The sequence below is a fragment of the Micropterus dolomieu genome, linkage group LG08, assembly GCF_021292245.1.
Source record: "Micropterus dolomieu isolate WLL.071019.BEF.003 ecotype Adirondacks linkage group LG08, ASM2129224v1, whole genome shotgun sequence".
Classification (NCBI taxonomy): domain Eukaryota; kingdom Metazoa; phylum Chordata; class Actinopteri; order Centrarchiformes; family Centrarchidae; genus Micropterus; species Micropterus dolomieu.
This window is the reverse complement of record NC_060157.1, coordinates 31,135,137-31,151,262: the sequence shown is the minus strand read 5'-3', so window position 1 is coordinate 31,151,262 and position 16,126 is coordinate 31,135,137. Positions and strand designations below refer to the sequence as shown.

The 16,126-nt window shown below is 41.5% G+C and overlaps 1 protein-coding gene across 1 annotated transcript; it reads right to left on the bottom strand.

Annotated features, from left to right (window-relative positions):
• Positions 1 to 3,875: 3,875 nt before the first annotated feature.
• si:ch211-251b21.1 (uncharacterized protein LOC571720 homolog) lies at positions 3,876 to 14,891 on the bottom strand. The gene is made up of 10 exons (XM_046056841.1): positions 14,839 to 14,891; positions 14,591 to 14,666; positions 11,368 to 11,399; positions 10,233 to 10,412; positions 8,444 to 8,667; positions 7,386 to 7,483; positions 6,805 to 7,022; positions 6,429 to 6,648; positions 5,268 to 5,518; positions 3,876 to 4,355 (listed from the first exon to the last, which is right to left on the bottom strand). Exons 2-10 carry the CDS (start codon positions 14,652 to 14,654, stop codon positions 4,257 to 4,259), a joined length of 1,386 nt encoding a protein of 461 aa, XP_045912797.1. The 5' UTR covers positions 14,655 to 14,666; positions 14,839 to 14,891; the 3' UTR covers positions 3,876 to 4,256.
• Positions 14,892 to 16,126: the final 1,235 nt, after the last annotated feature.

The following is a 16,126-nucleotide window of genomic DNA, read 5'->3' as shown; positions in this document are numbered from 1 at the left end:
ATAACTCAGATAAACATGTTACAGTAAAACTCGTACCTCAGTGGGGACTGATTGGTTTATTGGGTCAATGATTCAAAGCAGGGATCAGGAAGAGGTGGTGAGTGAGGACAGGCAAAGCTTAAAAGGGAAGGGAGGCAGCAAAGCTTGATGGGGAAATCACACAGGTTGACATATCAGCAGATATTAGCCTGTTGCAGGTATCTGTATGCCAAACTATCTACAAAGAAGATAAAAATGTAGTCTGTTTGAAACCCACATATTTTGGGACTGCCCGTTAAAGAAGAAACGGAGGAAAGTCTGGGAATGGACATAGCCCTGGACCTGCTATTGTTCCTACTGGAAATAGCACCCAAACACCTGTTCACCACAGACCAGTGTTATGTAATGCATAATTTGCTGATGGTGGCAAGAAAAACAACTATTAATTGGATGAAGTCTATCCCCCTCACAATTGACCAATGGTTACAAAAAGTCAAGCTTATAAACATGATGGACCACATGACATGACCACTTATTTTTATAAGGTGATTGACATCAGTTATTATATATGTTGGTTAGGAACCCCATACTCTATTGCTTTGTGGTACAAAAGGTAACAGGTAGATGTTTCTATGTAGGGATGTGTAGGTTTGCTTGTCTATAAGTATGTGTGTGGAGGTGTATGGGTGTAACTAGGTAAATGGATATGCCTATGTATGTATTGCATTATAACACTTTGAAAGTGTTTGAAACAGCAAACACTTGCTATGATTGGCTTACAGGTGTCCATTAAAATCTCACACATTTTAGGCCAACAATTAATCACTTCTCTAAATCAATGATGTCTTGATACGTAAAAATAATGCCATGCCACTTTGTGTCTGTGTGCATTCAGATCCGCTATAGCACATTCTTTCCTTCCATGTCTTCAGTGAACAGAAAGGAAATCTGTTACACACAAGGAGTCCATGTGGGAAGAAAGCGAGAGATCAGCTGAAATTCAAACCATCCTCACAACCAAGGACTTTATGTGACCTGGAAGTGAGTTTCACTGGATTTGACAGTTTCATCCAGGAATTTGGGGGATTCCCATCCTGATTTAGGGGAGACAAGATCCAGGAGCCAGTGTTTTTGTTTGCAGCTGAATGTGGGACACCTCTCCGTAACTTACATCAGGCGAGTGTATGGACCATGAAAACAATCTCTAGATAAAGAACCATGTTGACTACAAGATTAAAAGAAAGATTTTTTCACGCCTTCAGGATTGAGACTTCCTCGTATCTGCATTCATATACATAAATAAGCTTTTAATTGTGGAAGAGAGACAGTGTGTTTGCTGGTGGGGAGGTGTGATGGTGGGGGGCAGGAAATCTGTGGGATTTACAGCTTAATCTGCTTAAGCACTTCCCTGTCGGCCAAGCTGCAGGCCGTGGCTGAGAGAAGTATGTGCTAGCTTAGCGCAGCTGTCAGGAGCTGCCAGACACCAAATCAATACCGGCCTTCTTTCTACCTCTCCGTGTGTCTCTCATGCCTCCACCCCCTGCCTCCTCAGCCTCTGATGTCAGCTTCTCCTGCCGGCGCTTAATCAATGAGTTCAGAGGCTGATTAGCAGGTTCAAGTGCAGGTCGTTTCACACAGCCAGAGGACTCACTCACATGTCCTCTACTGACACACTGCAACACAGGAATGTTGTTGATGTCTGAAGGTATGAAGAGAGTGGTGGCTTAAAAGACTGCCGAACAGAGCTTAACAACTCTTTAGGATGAAATACTTCCTGTACATTTACTTTGATATAATGTGTAGTTTCTTTGGTTTTACATGTGTTATGGCATCGGGCACAGAAAAAAGTCCAAGCGGTTTTAGGAAAAGATGCTCAGGTTTGGGCAACATATGGGCTCTACCCAATTAATCATGGGTTGTAAACAGGTGTACATACAAAGAGAGGAGGATCTGGAGATTTGGCCTAGGTGTTATTTCACACATTCTTCAAGTTCAGTTCTTGGTGTGGACAGGGTGGCCTGAAAAAGCTTCCTCCACACGCTGAACAGAGTGGCTGCTGTTTACGAAACACTGCTTCTTCTCGAAGACTTTCTCAGTGTAATCTTCCTCAGAGTGAAATGGACACCTTGAGTTCTTTTGGTAAGTTAGGGGATCTGTTTTTTGTACATAAAGTGTTGTTCAGGCTCCCATTCTGTATACATTTGATATAGTTTTTCAGTCTACATTTTTAGGGGTTAAATATATGACATAGGAAGACATTGCAGGAAACAATGATAACTGTATTTAATATTGCGCTTTAGTGATGTATATTTCCAAACTGGAGCCTTTGGGGCCCCTGAGGGTAGCACCTGGGACATTCCTGCTTTACTTGTGTACTGTAAGTCAGGGTTCACCTTTCATTTTATATACTTCAGCATCTTTGGTGCCAACAACTGTTGAATTATATCAAACTACCGCTGAGCCACAGCTAATATGCAACAGCCTTCTGCTCAAGTATGTATACCGAGTGAGAGAGCTGTGAGTTACTGAACAGCTATGAGTCAAACCCAACCGAGCTTCCCCCCAATCGAAATCCAATAGCACCTCCAAGTGGTCAAACAGGTACATTCAGAGCAAGAGGAGTGAACCAGTTTCTGTTCTGACTGTATGGAAACAAAGGCCGTTATGAACTCTTTATATAGCAACAGATTATTTACTGTGTAAAGTTTTTAGAAACTTCAAGTATCTGAAACTATTAACGGTGGCCGGTACAACAGCTGACAGAAACAACACTCTCCCATTTATGCACTAGAGTCAATTGACATCCTATAATAATGTTTTCTAGATCCAATCCAGTCTCACCACTTGTCACAGTAAATTTAAAGTGACACTCCACCTGAAATCTACCTGTTGAGTATCTATCTGTAGGCTCAAGGTTAAGAATGAAGGCTCTGGTTACAAAGGGTTCTTATAGTTTTCAAATCATAGGTCATACAGACTTCTTTATAAGACCTGCAGCATAATCCCCCTTTCTGTTTCGCCTTTGCTTTGTTCAAATACAGCTAATCAAAGACAGTTAAGTGTGTGAATATGTTATTGATGGTCTGCTGGGTCTGACATTTATTCAGGGCCCGTGACCCTGAAGAGGAATAAGCTGAACATTATAAGTTGTGGTGTAATATTCATTCTTCAATTTCATCATCCTTCATGGATGGTTATCATATTAATGGTACTACCTGGATCATCATCAGATTTGGTCTCATAATCATCCAATTCACACTTTTTCTTCAGTATCCAGCTGGTTGATGTCTGCACAGTGTGAACAAGAAGAGATCTTTTCATGATACAGATGTGGCAGAATGTAAACAAATAGGCTCTAAGCTAAAAACATTGAGGTGTAGCCTACTTAGGTTTAAGTTCAGATACATGCCCACTTCTGGTAACATCTGACATTTTTGTGACATAAACAGATACAGACAGTAGCTTTGCATTACATCCATACCGGCCCGTCTCTAATTGCCTGCTGTTTGGTGCTGGGCAGGCAGAGTAAAGTGGGTTTATCAGAGCCAAACCAATGAGCTGCAAGATGCCAAGAAGCTGTCTAGAGGTGAGGTGAGCGGCAGAGTTGGAGATTCTCTTTGGGGTTGAGTGACACCTTTCACATTACACATACTAGTTTGAATTATTATTAACCAAAAAATATTGATTAGGGCACCGTTAAACATAAAATCTGAGGATTTTGTTTTCACTAATTGTCTGGAAAACACGTCATTCATCATCATCAGTAATGCTTTACAAAATGTCTTGATAATGTTTTGGACTGCAGATGTCAAAAACAATTTTCCACCATAAAAATAAAATATTGGATTCTCTGAAACAAGAGAGCATTTGGGATATTGGGGAATTTATTTGGACAACACAAGCAAATAGAAACTAAAACTACATATAAAGCTTTTACAGTTTAAGAAGAAACAAATGTAAGTTAGTAGGGGGGAGGGATGTGGATATCTGATAACATAATGCAGCAACACTGAACAAATCAGAGTGATTAGTATCTGCAGTTTGAAGCTGGAAGTCTCTTGGTTTCTTACTAAGTACGCTGTAGCTGCTAGTTGATGTGTTCCATGTGGTCACCAAGATTTTCTAAAACAGTACAAAACACACTGAACGACCACACAACACATGGCTGTTACTATGGAACCACAGAAAGCTAGTGTGTTTTATGGAACAGGACAGAGGCTCAAAGCTTGTTCTCGGCTCGGACACTATTGTATCAAAAGCTAACATCAACTTTTCCATTAGGCTTTGCTTTTGTCTGAGCTCTCTTGCTCTGGACTCTCCCCTCCACTGCCGAATCGGCGGTTCAACTCTGATGTCAACACCGAGCAGCAGGATTTCTGTGGAAGAAAAGAAGAAATGGTCAAGAAAACAATGTTCTTTGAGGTTGTGCTCGGGCACAGTGGTGCTTTGAACTAAATGCTAATGTCAGCATGCTACTTTAACATGCTGATATTTAGCATGCATAATGTTTACCATGTCCTCATCTTAGTTTAGTGTGTCAGCATGCAAACATGTGCTAATAAGCGCTAAACCAACCAGTTCTCACTCCCAAGCCATCACATATGAAAGCATGGTCAAGACCCACTGGCGTCAGTTTGTAACACACTGGGGGAAGCCTTGTAGAGTTGTTTGAACACAAGTATGTGTAGGACATTTAACAGAAAAGGCAGAGTAAGGAGGTGACTGGGCCAGAAACTGGACTTTCAACCAGGAGACTGGTGTTCGTTTCCCGTGTGAAACAAAAAGTCAACACTGAATGTTTTCAAATAAGTTGCTTAAGTTACATAACTTACGTAAGTAACGTTGTTATTTTAACTAAAACCACAATCTTTTCTTAAACATAACCAAGTAGTTTTGGTGCCTAAATCTAACCAAACTGCAACGTTTCACAACGTTAACAATGTGCCATTTCGCGTTAACCACTAGTTTTATTTAAGTTTAAGTTTATATAAGTCTAATCGGATGTTGCATATTCCTATAATAGCCAATGTATTCCTATAATAGCCACCTGTACAAAATTTCACTGGAATGCATCCAATAGCTGTTCAGATATTCTAGTGAAAGCCATAAATCTCATCCTGTTGGTGGTTGGTGCTAAAGGTCAGTCAGATTGATACTCTAGGGAACACATTTCATAGCACGTTATTGAATAGTTGTTGAAATATTTCAGTCTGAGCCAAAGTGACAGACAGACTGACATTACCTTCCCTAGCAGCATGGCAACAGTCCATGATATGATCACGCCATACCTTGCTATCTTTAGCTTGGTTGCGGGCCATGGATAAGATCTCCAGCAGGGCCAGCAGGAGCCCGACACCCAAGCCAAGGCCCAGGATGAGGAAGAGACCCCGAAGATCATGAGGCTGTAGGGCCTTGGAGGGGTGGGCCTTGTTGGCTCCCACACAGCTGCTGGCCCACCACTTGTCCCGCAGGTATGTCAGCTCACCAGACTCACTGAGCTGCAGGATGGCCATGGTTAGATTTTTGACTAGTGGGGAACCTGGTGAAGCAAAGAGAGGTGGTGTGATAGAGGAACAAGGCTGTTGAATGTCTCACTGCGACATCGCAAGCATTAATCTGTTACTGGACCAGCCTCCACTCTTCTGGTTTCAGGCTTTCCATCAAATATTTGAACCTGGCTACAGGGATTAGCTCCCATTTAGCTACATGAGCATTAGTGAGGTACGACACTAATATTTGGTGATCTGGCTCACAGCTGGTGTTCCAGTTTAACCCAAAGATGTTGGATAGGGTCTTTTACACCAAACTGGGAAAACCATTTCTTTTTGGAGCTGGTTTTGTGCACGACAACATTGGCAAACAACAAAGGGACAAACACAAACTGTCGACACAAAGCTGGAAGAAATAAAGATTTAAGGTAGGTTTAACTAGTTTTTATGTGTTGTCTCAACACGTCCAAAGGCAAAAGTGTTTCTACCTCTTCTAAATGTCTGTACTACATGGCAAGATCAAAGCCTGCCACCACAGCCTACTCCTGGCTGCACCGCCCTGCCTCATCCATCTCTCTCCAAGGCTCTGTGGCCTTTAATGTTTTCAGTGGTAAACTGGCAGTAACAACACTAACAGAGTCCTTATATCCTATCAGATATGTTCTAAGTCATGGCATGGATATCATAGGAATGTTAGGAGAATATTATAGAGAGCTAGACACCGGTGTTACCGGGTGTAATTTCCACTGGAGATGGAGAAGGTTTACAATTTAGAGGTGATTATTGCATCTTTTAAATGATGCCATACGTTTATTTTAGTTTTTTTTTATGAATTTCTGCATTATAATGCACAAACCTAAAAATCAACTTGTCTTTGAGTTTATTTTCCAAGCAGAGAATCTTTTACTGTAGTTCACTGGGGAGTGAACAACATGCCTTCCCAGGTCTAAGGGGACTCACCCACAGGCGCTGCAATACTGTAGGCTCTCATACCGATCACTTCCTGTGAACGGGTCAATTTACAGTAGCGAGCCACTGCCAAGTCCAAGGACACTGCTTCACCAATGAAGGCAAAGTTTCCCTCCTGGGTGCGGCGAACACCTTCCTCCATGGTAGACACGTAGCTCTTCTTACGCTCCATGTGCTGGTACATTCGCCGGTACACGGGGTTGTTGGAATTCTGGGGAAAAAAATAATGACAAATGAAACATTTTAATATTCTCATGAGCAAGACATCAGGATCACATGTTCTTCCATCCTGCCATATGAACCTGTCTCCGACATTATGTACCAGCTGTAATAACTATAAACTCTAGTTAGGAGCGACTGAACGTGCCTTAAAGAAAAGCATGGTGGATCCAGATTCGAATGTACCATAATCCATCACATCCTGGTTAGCAAGGTCTTCAAAGCTCTTGATGGTGACGTGTTTGTCGTTGGAGCGCAGCATGGAGTTGAAGTTGCCAAAGTAGCAGGCCAGCAGCAGTACAGCGAACAGCCACCAAATAGCGCTGACGAGCCGCCCGGACACGGCTTTAGGGTGAGGACCAGCACCTGAGAGGATGAAGACAGCAGTCAAGTGGCAGAAGAAAAGCTACCTGTGACCAGGACTGCAGGGCAGCAAACCCACTGCTTCTAAATCAACTAAAATATATTCACGGTATAAATACACACTCAATTTAAACCAATAACAGGGTTTACTGATGGTGAACACCACCTTGAATTTGGTATGATGTTATCAGTGTACAGCATTATTTTATTTTATGATCGATCTGACTTAGTTTTCTCAATTCAGTCTGCAAAACACTAAATGTAAAACAAGAACAACTGGATCGAAGGAGGTAAAGCATGATAAAGCATCACAACACTGAATATGTATTTTTAGATAAAATTGTTCTTAGCAGACTGCTGTGTTACCTTGCAGTGTGAGCGCTCCGGTAATGTACCAGAAGCTGTGCAGCAGTGTGAAGCTGTGCTCCTCTGTGTCTGGCTCAGCCCATTCAGTGGGACTGATCCTGCAGAAAAAGAAAAGGCCTTGTGTGGCAGGATTCATATATGTATGTGTCTGTTCAGTGAAATATAATTCTGAGGAGTTACTGCACGGAAATCTGACAAATTAGGAGCCTCTGTCTAGGCCACAATATCTTCTCATAAGTTATAATTATAGAATTGGTTTGAACTGTGTGAAAAACATCAGGATGTGGAAACATCATCTCCAAGCTGCTCCATTATCCTACCGATCGTTTAGTGGCTGAACTCACCATGAATCAGATAAACGCTACAGCTGCTCGGTTCACCTTGTATTTAATCTTATATGTAGAAACACCTTAAGACATTTTTCCTTGTTTTAATGACACTGAGAACAAATGGCTAATGTCAGCGTCTTTTTAGTGTAACTTTAGCTGTTGTTATCACAAGGCCAGAGGAGACAGACTATGGATGTATTAAAAAATCAGTTCAGATTTAGCCACAGAGTTATGGACATTGTATCATGGTGAGTTTCGTTTACAGGTGTCACAATGTATTCTTTAGTAATCATGCCAGTAGGCAACTAATTGTAGGAAAACAGTGAAATATCAGTGCCTTTTCTGTAGGTTCAGGTTGATTCACTGTTGTTGATGAGTGCAGACTGAAAAATGAATTGAACTTTGCTTTGACTGAATTAATTTTAGAAGCAAGAGGAAAACATTTTAAATTTGACATATGAGCAAAAAAAGTAAAGTGCTTTAAAAGTGGCCACTTGGCGGTGCTGTCTGAAGTAAAAGCCATTACCTGTTACTTGGCACCTGCCCGAAGATCATTTAAAAATATTTACAAAATATAGCAAAAACAGCCTTGTGTGTCACAAACTACTGTGTCTGTAGTGGTAGAATGTAAACCCCTCCTCATGTACTTACAATTCCCAGAAACAAAGCATGACATGACCTGTGTGTCCACCATACACCATTTTGGGACATTTTGAAGCTTACTCTTACCTGCCCACCAGGAATATGCAGAGACCTGTCAGCAGGAATGCGATGAGGACACCAATCCACATGTCGGTGGAGAAGGGTGACAGCAGGCTGAAGGTGCTCTCTTCGGTGGCCAAGTCTTTGCTCAAGATGAAGCCGATTCCTGTTTGCATGAAGGGGGTGGTCATGTCCACATACTGCTCTCTGACCGCAGTGAGGGTGAGGGGGGCCACCGCCAGGTCAGCCTCCTGATGGAGGGTACAGGCAGTGGGCACACATATCAGACACATACTGCAGGTAAAGTGGTGACATAGTACAAGGTGTGCTGCTTCACTCTTTATAGGATTTCTTTATTAGTCATATCAAAACTACCCATGTGGTGCCAATACAGACGATACAATTTTGACAATTTTAGAGCAGTTTTAATGCTTCTAAAAACATAAATATACTAATATAAATATCCAATACTTAAATTTACTCTCTAACTGTTCGGTCAACACATTTTCGCTCCCCGTCACATATGGACGGTTGATAAAGACCCCTCAAGCGTCACTTTTTAATGCTCTGGGTACCCTTAGAGTAATTTTTGCACGTGTAGGGCTCCAAGGTCAATTTAGCAAGAATAAATATGCAACGTCCATTTAGACTTTCAAAATAAAACATGTGGTTAACTCTGTGAAACATCGCAGTTTGGTTCAGCCTAGTTCACACTACACGATTATTAGCCCGATTTGCCGCTTGGCGAACTCGCCAGTCGTTATGTGTGAACTACACAACGCATCTAGCATGCCAAATATACCTGCACATACCTGGGTGTGCTAATCCATTCTTTCACCCATATTGTTTGTCTTTATAGTTGGTATCTTTATAACAACAAACAGCTGCTTCATGTGTAGGTTTGCGTCATTTCACGTGTGTTTTCTTGACAAAATGTGGTTTGGAGACCAGCATCCGGTGACAGAGTCATTGTCAGCTCAGGTAGTGTGTGACCCCCTGTCACCGATCAGTCACGTAGTGTGAACGCCACAGCAACTTCAAGACTCCCATCACAAGACGGCAAGTTGTGTAGTGTGAACGACACTGAATGTCGTGTAGTCTGCACGAGGCATTAGGTTTAGGCACTGATCACCAAAAAGATAATGGTTTGGGTTAAAATCACAGGTTAAAATAAGTTAGATATCTAAGTTAAAGAGGTCATATAATGCTCATTTTCAGGTTCTTAATTTTATTTACAGGGGTTGTACCAGAACAGGTTTACATGGTTTCATTTTCAAAAACCACCATATTTTTTGTCATACTGCACATTCCTGTAGCTCCTTTTTTCACCCTGTGTGTTGAACACTCCGTTTTAGCGCCCAAGTGAAACATCTCACTTCTAATAGATCTTGGCCAATCAGAAGCAGTTATTTTAATTTCATATTTAGGCTAGGGGAGCATTATGAAGTGTGTTACACAGTGATGCAGATAGGTTACTGAAGTAAAGGCTGGACAATTTAGCTGTTTTCAGGCAGTACAGGAGTAGTGCTTTCTTTGTTTCACTTGGGAAACAAACACTGGGTCTCCTGGGTGAAAGTCCGGTGTCTGCCATCCAATCTCCAAGACCACCTCCCTACTCAGACTTATTATTTATATTATGAATCTTGGGACCTAAAAAACAGATAATGCGAAATGGAAAATAAACCAAGTAAAAAACAAACAGAACACATACTCTCAGAGTTGCATACAGTGTATCACACTAAACAGTCAACATACCTGTACTGCTTAGAGTATCACATTTTAAGTAGAGCCAGTATTAGCATGGACTATGACTTACCCCTCTGATGATCTCACCAATCATGCCGTTCCAGTTGCCACTGGGGTCCATGGCTCCGTAGCGGCTATCCTTCACCAGGTGGAGTTTGTACTTGAAGCCCAGCTTCTTGGAGAGTTCAGTGATCAAATCAATGCAGTAGCCCTCCAGCTCTGAGCCTTTGCTCATGGTGTACGGATCTTGCTAAGGAAACAGAACAAACAACCTCATTTTAACGGGGAGTGTGAGGGATCATTGTGCAAGAACTGGGCTGAAGCAGCAGCAAAGGTGATACAATATTTTAAAAATTAGAACAATTGCTGCTTTCGGTGGTGAAATCTTATAACCCAGAATTTGTAGATTTTTAACTTTTGGCAATGCTTTCAAAAAATCTGAGAATTACTGTTTAAAGATTACAGGGTCATATTTACAGGACAGGAGGTGGAGTGTGCAAGTCATGTCTGTTTTTTTACACTGCAAAAATATCTTAAAGACATCTTGTCTATAATTTGAGTCCTTACAGTATTATTTTCTTGAAACAAGTGAAACACTCTCCCAGTGCAGTTAGAATCATCTACTTGTTCCTGATGCAATTCACCGTGTTTCAGGAATTTAGCAAGTTTAATTTTTCATGTTTCAAGGCTGTTATATCTCAAAACACAAAAGTTGCTAAACTAAATAAACTGCCCCGTTGTACTTAAATGCATCTTTCAAACATGTAACATTAAGGCATGCACAACTAAAATTGGAAAGGACGCATTATGTAAACAAGATAGAGCACATATTAAGTAGTGGTTAAAAACAACAATATATCAGAGGCTTAATCTGACATCATGGATGTTTACAGCTTTATTGGATCTTCCAAATTCTTTTATCCTTTATCCTCTTCCAGAGTTTGTTTACATCCTCTCTGATTGATGGACTGCTCGTGTTTCTCGACCTTTTTGCACTATTCTTTAGTCATGTAACCTCCTTGTATGTTCTTAGCAATAAACTTGGCTCATACAATTTTATTGTTACTGATGAAAAAACATCTTGTATTGAACCAGAACTATTTGTTCACAGAGTGTCAGTTGAGCCAAGATGACTATTTCACAGCTGCTCAGGACCGCTGCCACCTTGGCTTTGTAGTCTAGAAAGAGGCACAAAGAAAGAATACCTTTATCGTAGTGATGGATAACTCCTTGGCATCTAGAATGGGAAAAAAAACAAGTAAATTCTGGATTCTTGTAAAGCATCAGCACAAAGATGAGAGGATCTGTGCAGTTCTTTGGCTGATTAGTGGTTTAGTTTCATGTCTACAAGCTAGAGCATCTGAAAGCCTAATGACGCGTATTGTGCTTTGAGTCCCCTAGATGTGTTTTTCTCTCAGATACAGCAGTAAATAAGCCAGACAGACTCTGGAGGACAATGGCAGCGTTGTTGAAGGTTGTTTTTCAGACAACCTGGAGAAAAAGGCTCCATACTGAGGGGTCAGTTGCAAGGTACAACCAGGGGGGTAATGGGGACCCTGTGGGGGGATCAAAGTGGAGGCCGTCCTTAAGCCCCGTCCACCATGTAATCAGAGCAGGGGATGTCCCCGCCCCATTCCCTGACATTACCCATGACATTCCGAGTTGTTTTCTTTTTGCTGTAACTGTGACTAATGGCATTCCCAGTGTGTCCACTAGGCCCTAACATGCCCTGCCAGGGTTGGTTAGAGAAAGGAGGAGGTTTAGCGGAGGTGCCAGGGGAGCAAGTTCTTAAAAACCGCCTGCATTAACAAAAGAGGGCCCGGTGGGGTCATATAAAGCCCATGACACTCCATCAGCCTCCTCTAGAGAAGATGGCAGGACCTAGGATCTGCGGAGATGCCTGTCAGTTCACTGCCTGCCTGCAGAGTCCTCCCCCCGCTTGGTTAATTGATTTATCACAGTGCTTTCTGGACCACAGCAAGACAGTAGCCCCTCCACTGGTGAGAAATGGGATGCTGCCACATTGGATGGTGCCCCCTCTGTGCTTTGATAGGACTCCAACCGTCCAACAGGGCCAGTGGGGAAAGAGTCAAATGTGAGGAATGATTTGGGAGCATGTCAGAGGTCAGCCAGAGCCCGCTGGCACAGAGCTGGTCTGTAACTCTGCAGACAGTTTGTAGAAGCAGGGCTGATCTCATTGGCCGAGTGAAACCTTAATGGGCGGAGCCATACAGAACTTTTCAGAAAGTAAGAAATGTTTGGCAAAGTGCTAGTGATCTTTGGAAACAATGAGAGGGTTTCTTTTTAACATTTTTTAAAAAGGTAAAGATTTTTTTTTCATGCTTTAGCCAACATTACTATACGAAAAAGTGACTTGCAGCCTGGCTCATGGGCTTTTGACCTTAGGTTTGGCATAGCTGGTCGGACAGCTCCCCTCCTCTTTCACCAGTATAACCCAACCCCATCGCCAGACAACAAAGTTGTTATTGAACAATACTGCAAAACCCTGTATAAGGCTATGAATAAGTCTTTTAAAGTTTTCTTAATACTTCCCTTTTACAATATTGGCGCATAGAAGATCATAGAAGATCGTGGTGACAGGACAAAAACTCTGGTCTCCCACATGAAAATGCGACGTGCTACAGTCCCGTCCACCACCCTGACCTCAACACCCTTACTTTCCACTTTTCCTGAAGAACATTCTGCTTCCCGCACTGAACATTGGCATACTTGGCTGAAATAATCAACCTCACCTCCTGAACTAAAAACCACAAGTATAAATCTGGCAACAATTCTGTGTATTTAGCAATAAAAAAGCCAGCATGCAGACTAAAATCACTACATTTTTTGAGTTTTTAGTGAGATGTTGGCAGACACAAACTGTACTACAATGCTACACACAACCAAGAAGAAGGATGTAGTCAAAGATGGGGAAATAATGGTTACAATGGGGTCTGTTTAGAAAAAAGTAAACCAGCAAATGCTTGAAAAATTATTTTCTCTTCCTATTCATACATTTACTGTAAAACTTCAATTAACAGCCCCAGCTTTTATTTGCTCCAATCACTGAACTCACCTTGCCTATACTTATTTGGGACAGGCCTTTAGTTTTTTTCACACAAAACCTTCGCTCACCAAAGAGGTGAGATAGGGTAGGCCTACTATCACATTGTTTATTTCAACCAGTATGAATATTACTTGTGTAACGTAAACGTCTTTTTTCTTGTTTACTATACTGGTATATCTGATTTTGTTCTGTAAAATTAACTGGACAATTGAACAGTGGAGACAATGTGTTGCAGGTCCAAATTGACTAAAGTTTAAACATCTGAAACCAATGAGGGTGGAGTGGTAGTGGGTCGTTAAATTCTCAAATACCGAGTCAGCACCGATTCTGGCTTGTTGAAGGTGTGTAACACCCTTTGCTGCACGATGGGGGACCTTTCTTTCAATTTGCGTTCCGTGTGACTTCGCTGATTAACATGTAGGATTTTTTATTTCGAAACTACACTAACATTGTCATGTCACCATTCACAGGTTAACAACGTAGCCCATATGATTTATATTGAAATTGAAACACTTTTCATATAGGCTAAGTTAAAGAGGTTCACAAGGCTATATAGGCTTTTCTTTACAATGAATATGATGAACCGTGAGTTTTGTGATCTGTTGCATCACTAAGTAGCATGATCACTCTGAGGGGAGGATACATTTTGTCCCCACCGGGGATAAAAATAATTCAGCAGAGGCAGGGATATGGCTACCTATAAACCAGAAAGGGGGAAATCCCACGCATCTCCCCCAGTAAATTGCACCCTGCCTATCAGTACCAACTTACTGGTAGATGTTCATTTCTATTATAGAAACTGCATTCTGTACAGTATGGAATAAGAGAACATTGTTCTTTGGTGCTGCCCATTGAGGTTAGACTCACTGAGATTATTTCTGCTAACACAGCAGTTCTGCTTCCCAAAAAAGTTTACAGAACTAAAATAACAAAAAATTACACAATTACAAGTGGTTGAATAAGATTCTGAGTACTGATCCATTAAAAGATAACAAATGGTCACGAGTGTGACTTTGAGCAGTGGCTTCTCTGGTCCGACTGCTGCTGCAGAGGGTGAGCAGTTTGCATGGCCAAGAGGGAACAAAGCCACCCCACAGTGAGCCTGTTGTTTTCCCTGGTATGTCTTTTTGACCAATCTGGCAGACAGAGCATGCATTTCCATCAGGATTAATAAAGTTCTGTCTGTCTATCTGGGTTTTCGCCAATCACACCATGTTCCAGTACAGCAGGTAGGGGTAGTAAATGAAGACAATGTTTTGCATAAAAAACATGGACCATGACGACCCAAAATGTAATGCGTTCACTCAAATGAACCATTTCAACCTTGTGTTTCAGTGCCAGGTTGTGTGCATTAGTCTTACCTGCAGTGACTAGCCATGCAGTCAGCGCTGCCACACAGAGGACAAAAGCCATGCAGCCTTTCATGTTGCCACGACCCTGAAAATAACACTCATTATTGGTCCTCTAACCAAGAGAATATAACATTTACAGTAATTTCAGGGGTGATTTGTTGATTTTATATATTTTACTAATAAAACAAAAATACTAATAATTAAGAATAATGTGGTAAAAACTGTCACACTATACTATATAACAAAAGTTCCCTTACCTCAGTGTGAATCAAAACCTTGACTTATGGACAACTCCAGGAAAATGTGTAAAAGATTCACGAGTCTTGCAAGTGGGACGAGTGAAGGCTTGTGTGCAGAACAATGTCGTGGGGGTTTATATGGGGGAGCACAGGGAGGGAGGAGATAGGAGCTGAAAGAGAGAATAAACTTGTGATTGTTGGGCAGAAGTTTTGGGAGAAAAAAGTCTGAAGTTAGATGATTTCTAATTATTGGAGCCAGATGGAATAATTTTACACTAGAATACAACACCTAGATGCTCAGGCTTATATGAATTATGTAGATTAGGTGGCGATCAATGGTTTTTCTTCCTCTTCAATTCCAATACCAAGAAATAAAATAAACTTGATGAATTAGAATATACTCAACTACTGTCTTGGTTATAGGTAGGGGTCAGTATGTCTGTTTTTAGCCTACCACTTAAAGAATAAATGTGTAAATCTAATGCCATAATGGTTACCAGACTTGTTTTTGTAAGGTTACATAACAGGATCTTAGAAAAGGGGAGGGGGAGGTTGATTGGCGTGGGTGGGGCTGGAAGGATCGGGGTCCCCAGGAATCAGAGGAAAACATTTAGCTCTGGAGCATGTTCTCTTTCCCCTGACTAACTATGACGGACTCCTCAACACAAGTTCAACCTTTCCTGTAATACAATAACTGTGAGAACATCTGAAAATGTGAAGTCAAAGAAAAAACATCTGCTTGTAGTCATCAGTTTGAGCTCAGGACAAAAAACCCCTAAGCAATTCACATCATGTCTGGCATCTGATTCCTCCAACCCCCCAAACTCATAAATTATATTATCTACAGTAATTTATATTTTAGACGTATCAACATTAAACAGTCCTGTTTCTTTGTCTTAGAAAAATTTCTACAACTTTTAGTATAATCCTGCAAACTAGATTGATTTATTTGTACAAAACTGTCGAAAACAGGCAGTGATTTCATCTTGAAAGGAGGGACTGCATTCGCACGTTGAGACAAAAACATTCTCTCAGGCTTGAAGTGCTAGACAGAGCTGGGGGGTTGCATTTGAGAGGCCAAGTCATGCCAAATTGTCTAGATAAATACAGCTTTAAGAGGGACTGTGTGGTTTTCTTGGAATCCTAATGAAGCTGTCTTTTGTGTTTGTGTACTGGCTGGAGCGTAATCTGTGGCGCTAAAATGAGCATGTCGCGCTTCACAAAGTCTAACAGAGCTGAGGAAGAGGCCTGGCAGCGTGTGACAGCTCACCAGAGGTGGCCGTCAGCTTTGGAAACCACAGAGTCG

What these genes read in the sequence shown, in the direction of transcription:
- si:ch211-251b21.1 (XM_046056841.1), bottom strand. Translation starts at nt 14,654, where the DNA reads ATGAAAGGCTGCATGGCTTTTGTCCTCTGTGTGGCAGCGCTGACTGCA. An exon ending in CGGAGCGCTCACACTGCAAG is followed by an intron (nt 7,023 to 7,385) that starts GTAACACAGCAG and finishes TCATCCTCTCAG; the next exon opens with GTGCTGGTCCTCACCCTAAA. An exon ending in CCACCATGCTTTTCTTTAAG is followed by an intron (nt 6,649 to 6,804) that starts GCACGTTCAGTC and finishes TTTTTTCCCCAG; the next exon opens with AATTCCAACAACCCCGTGTA.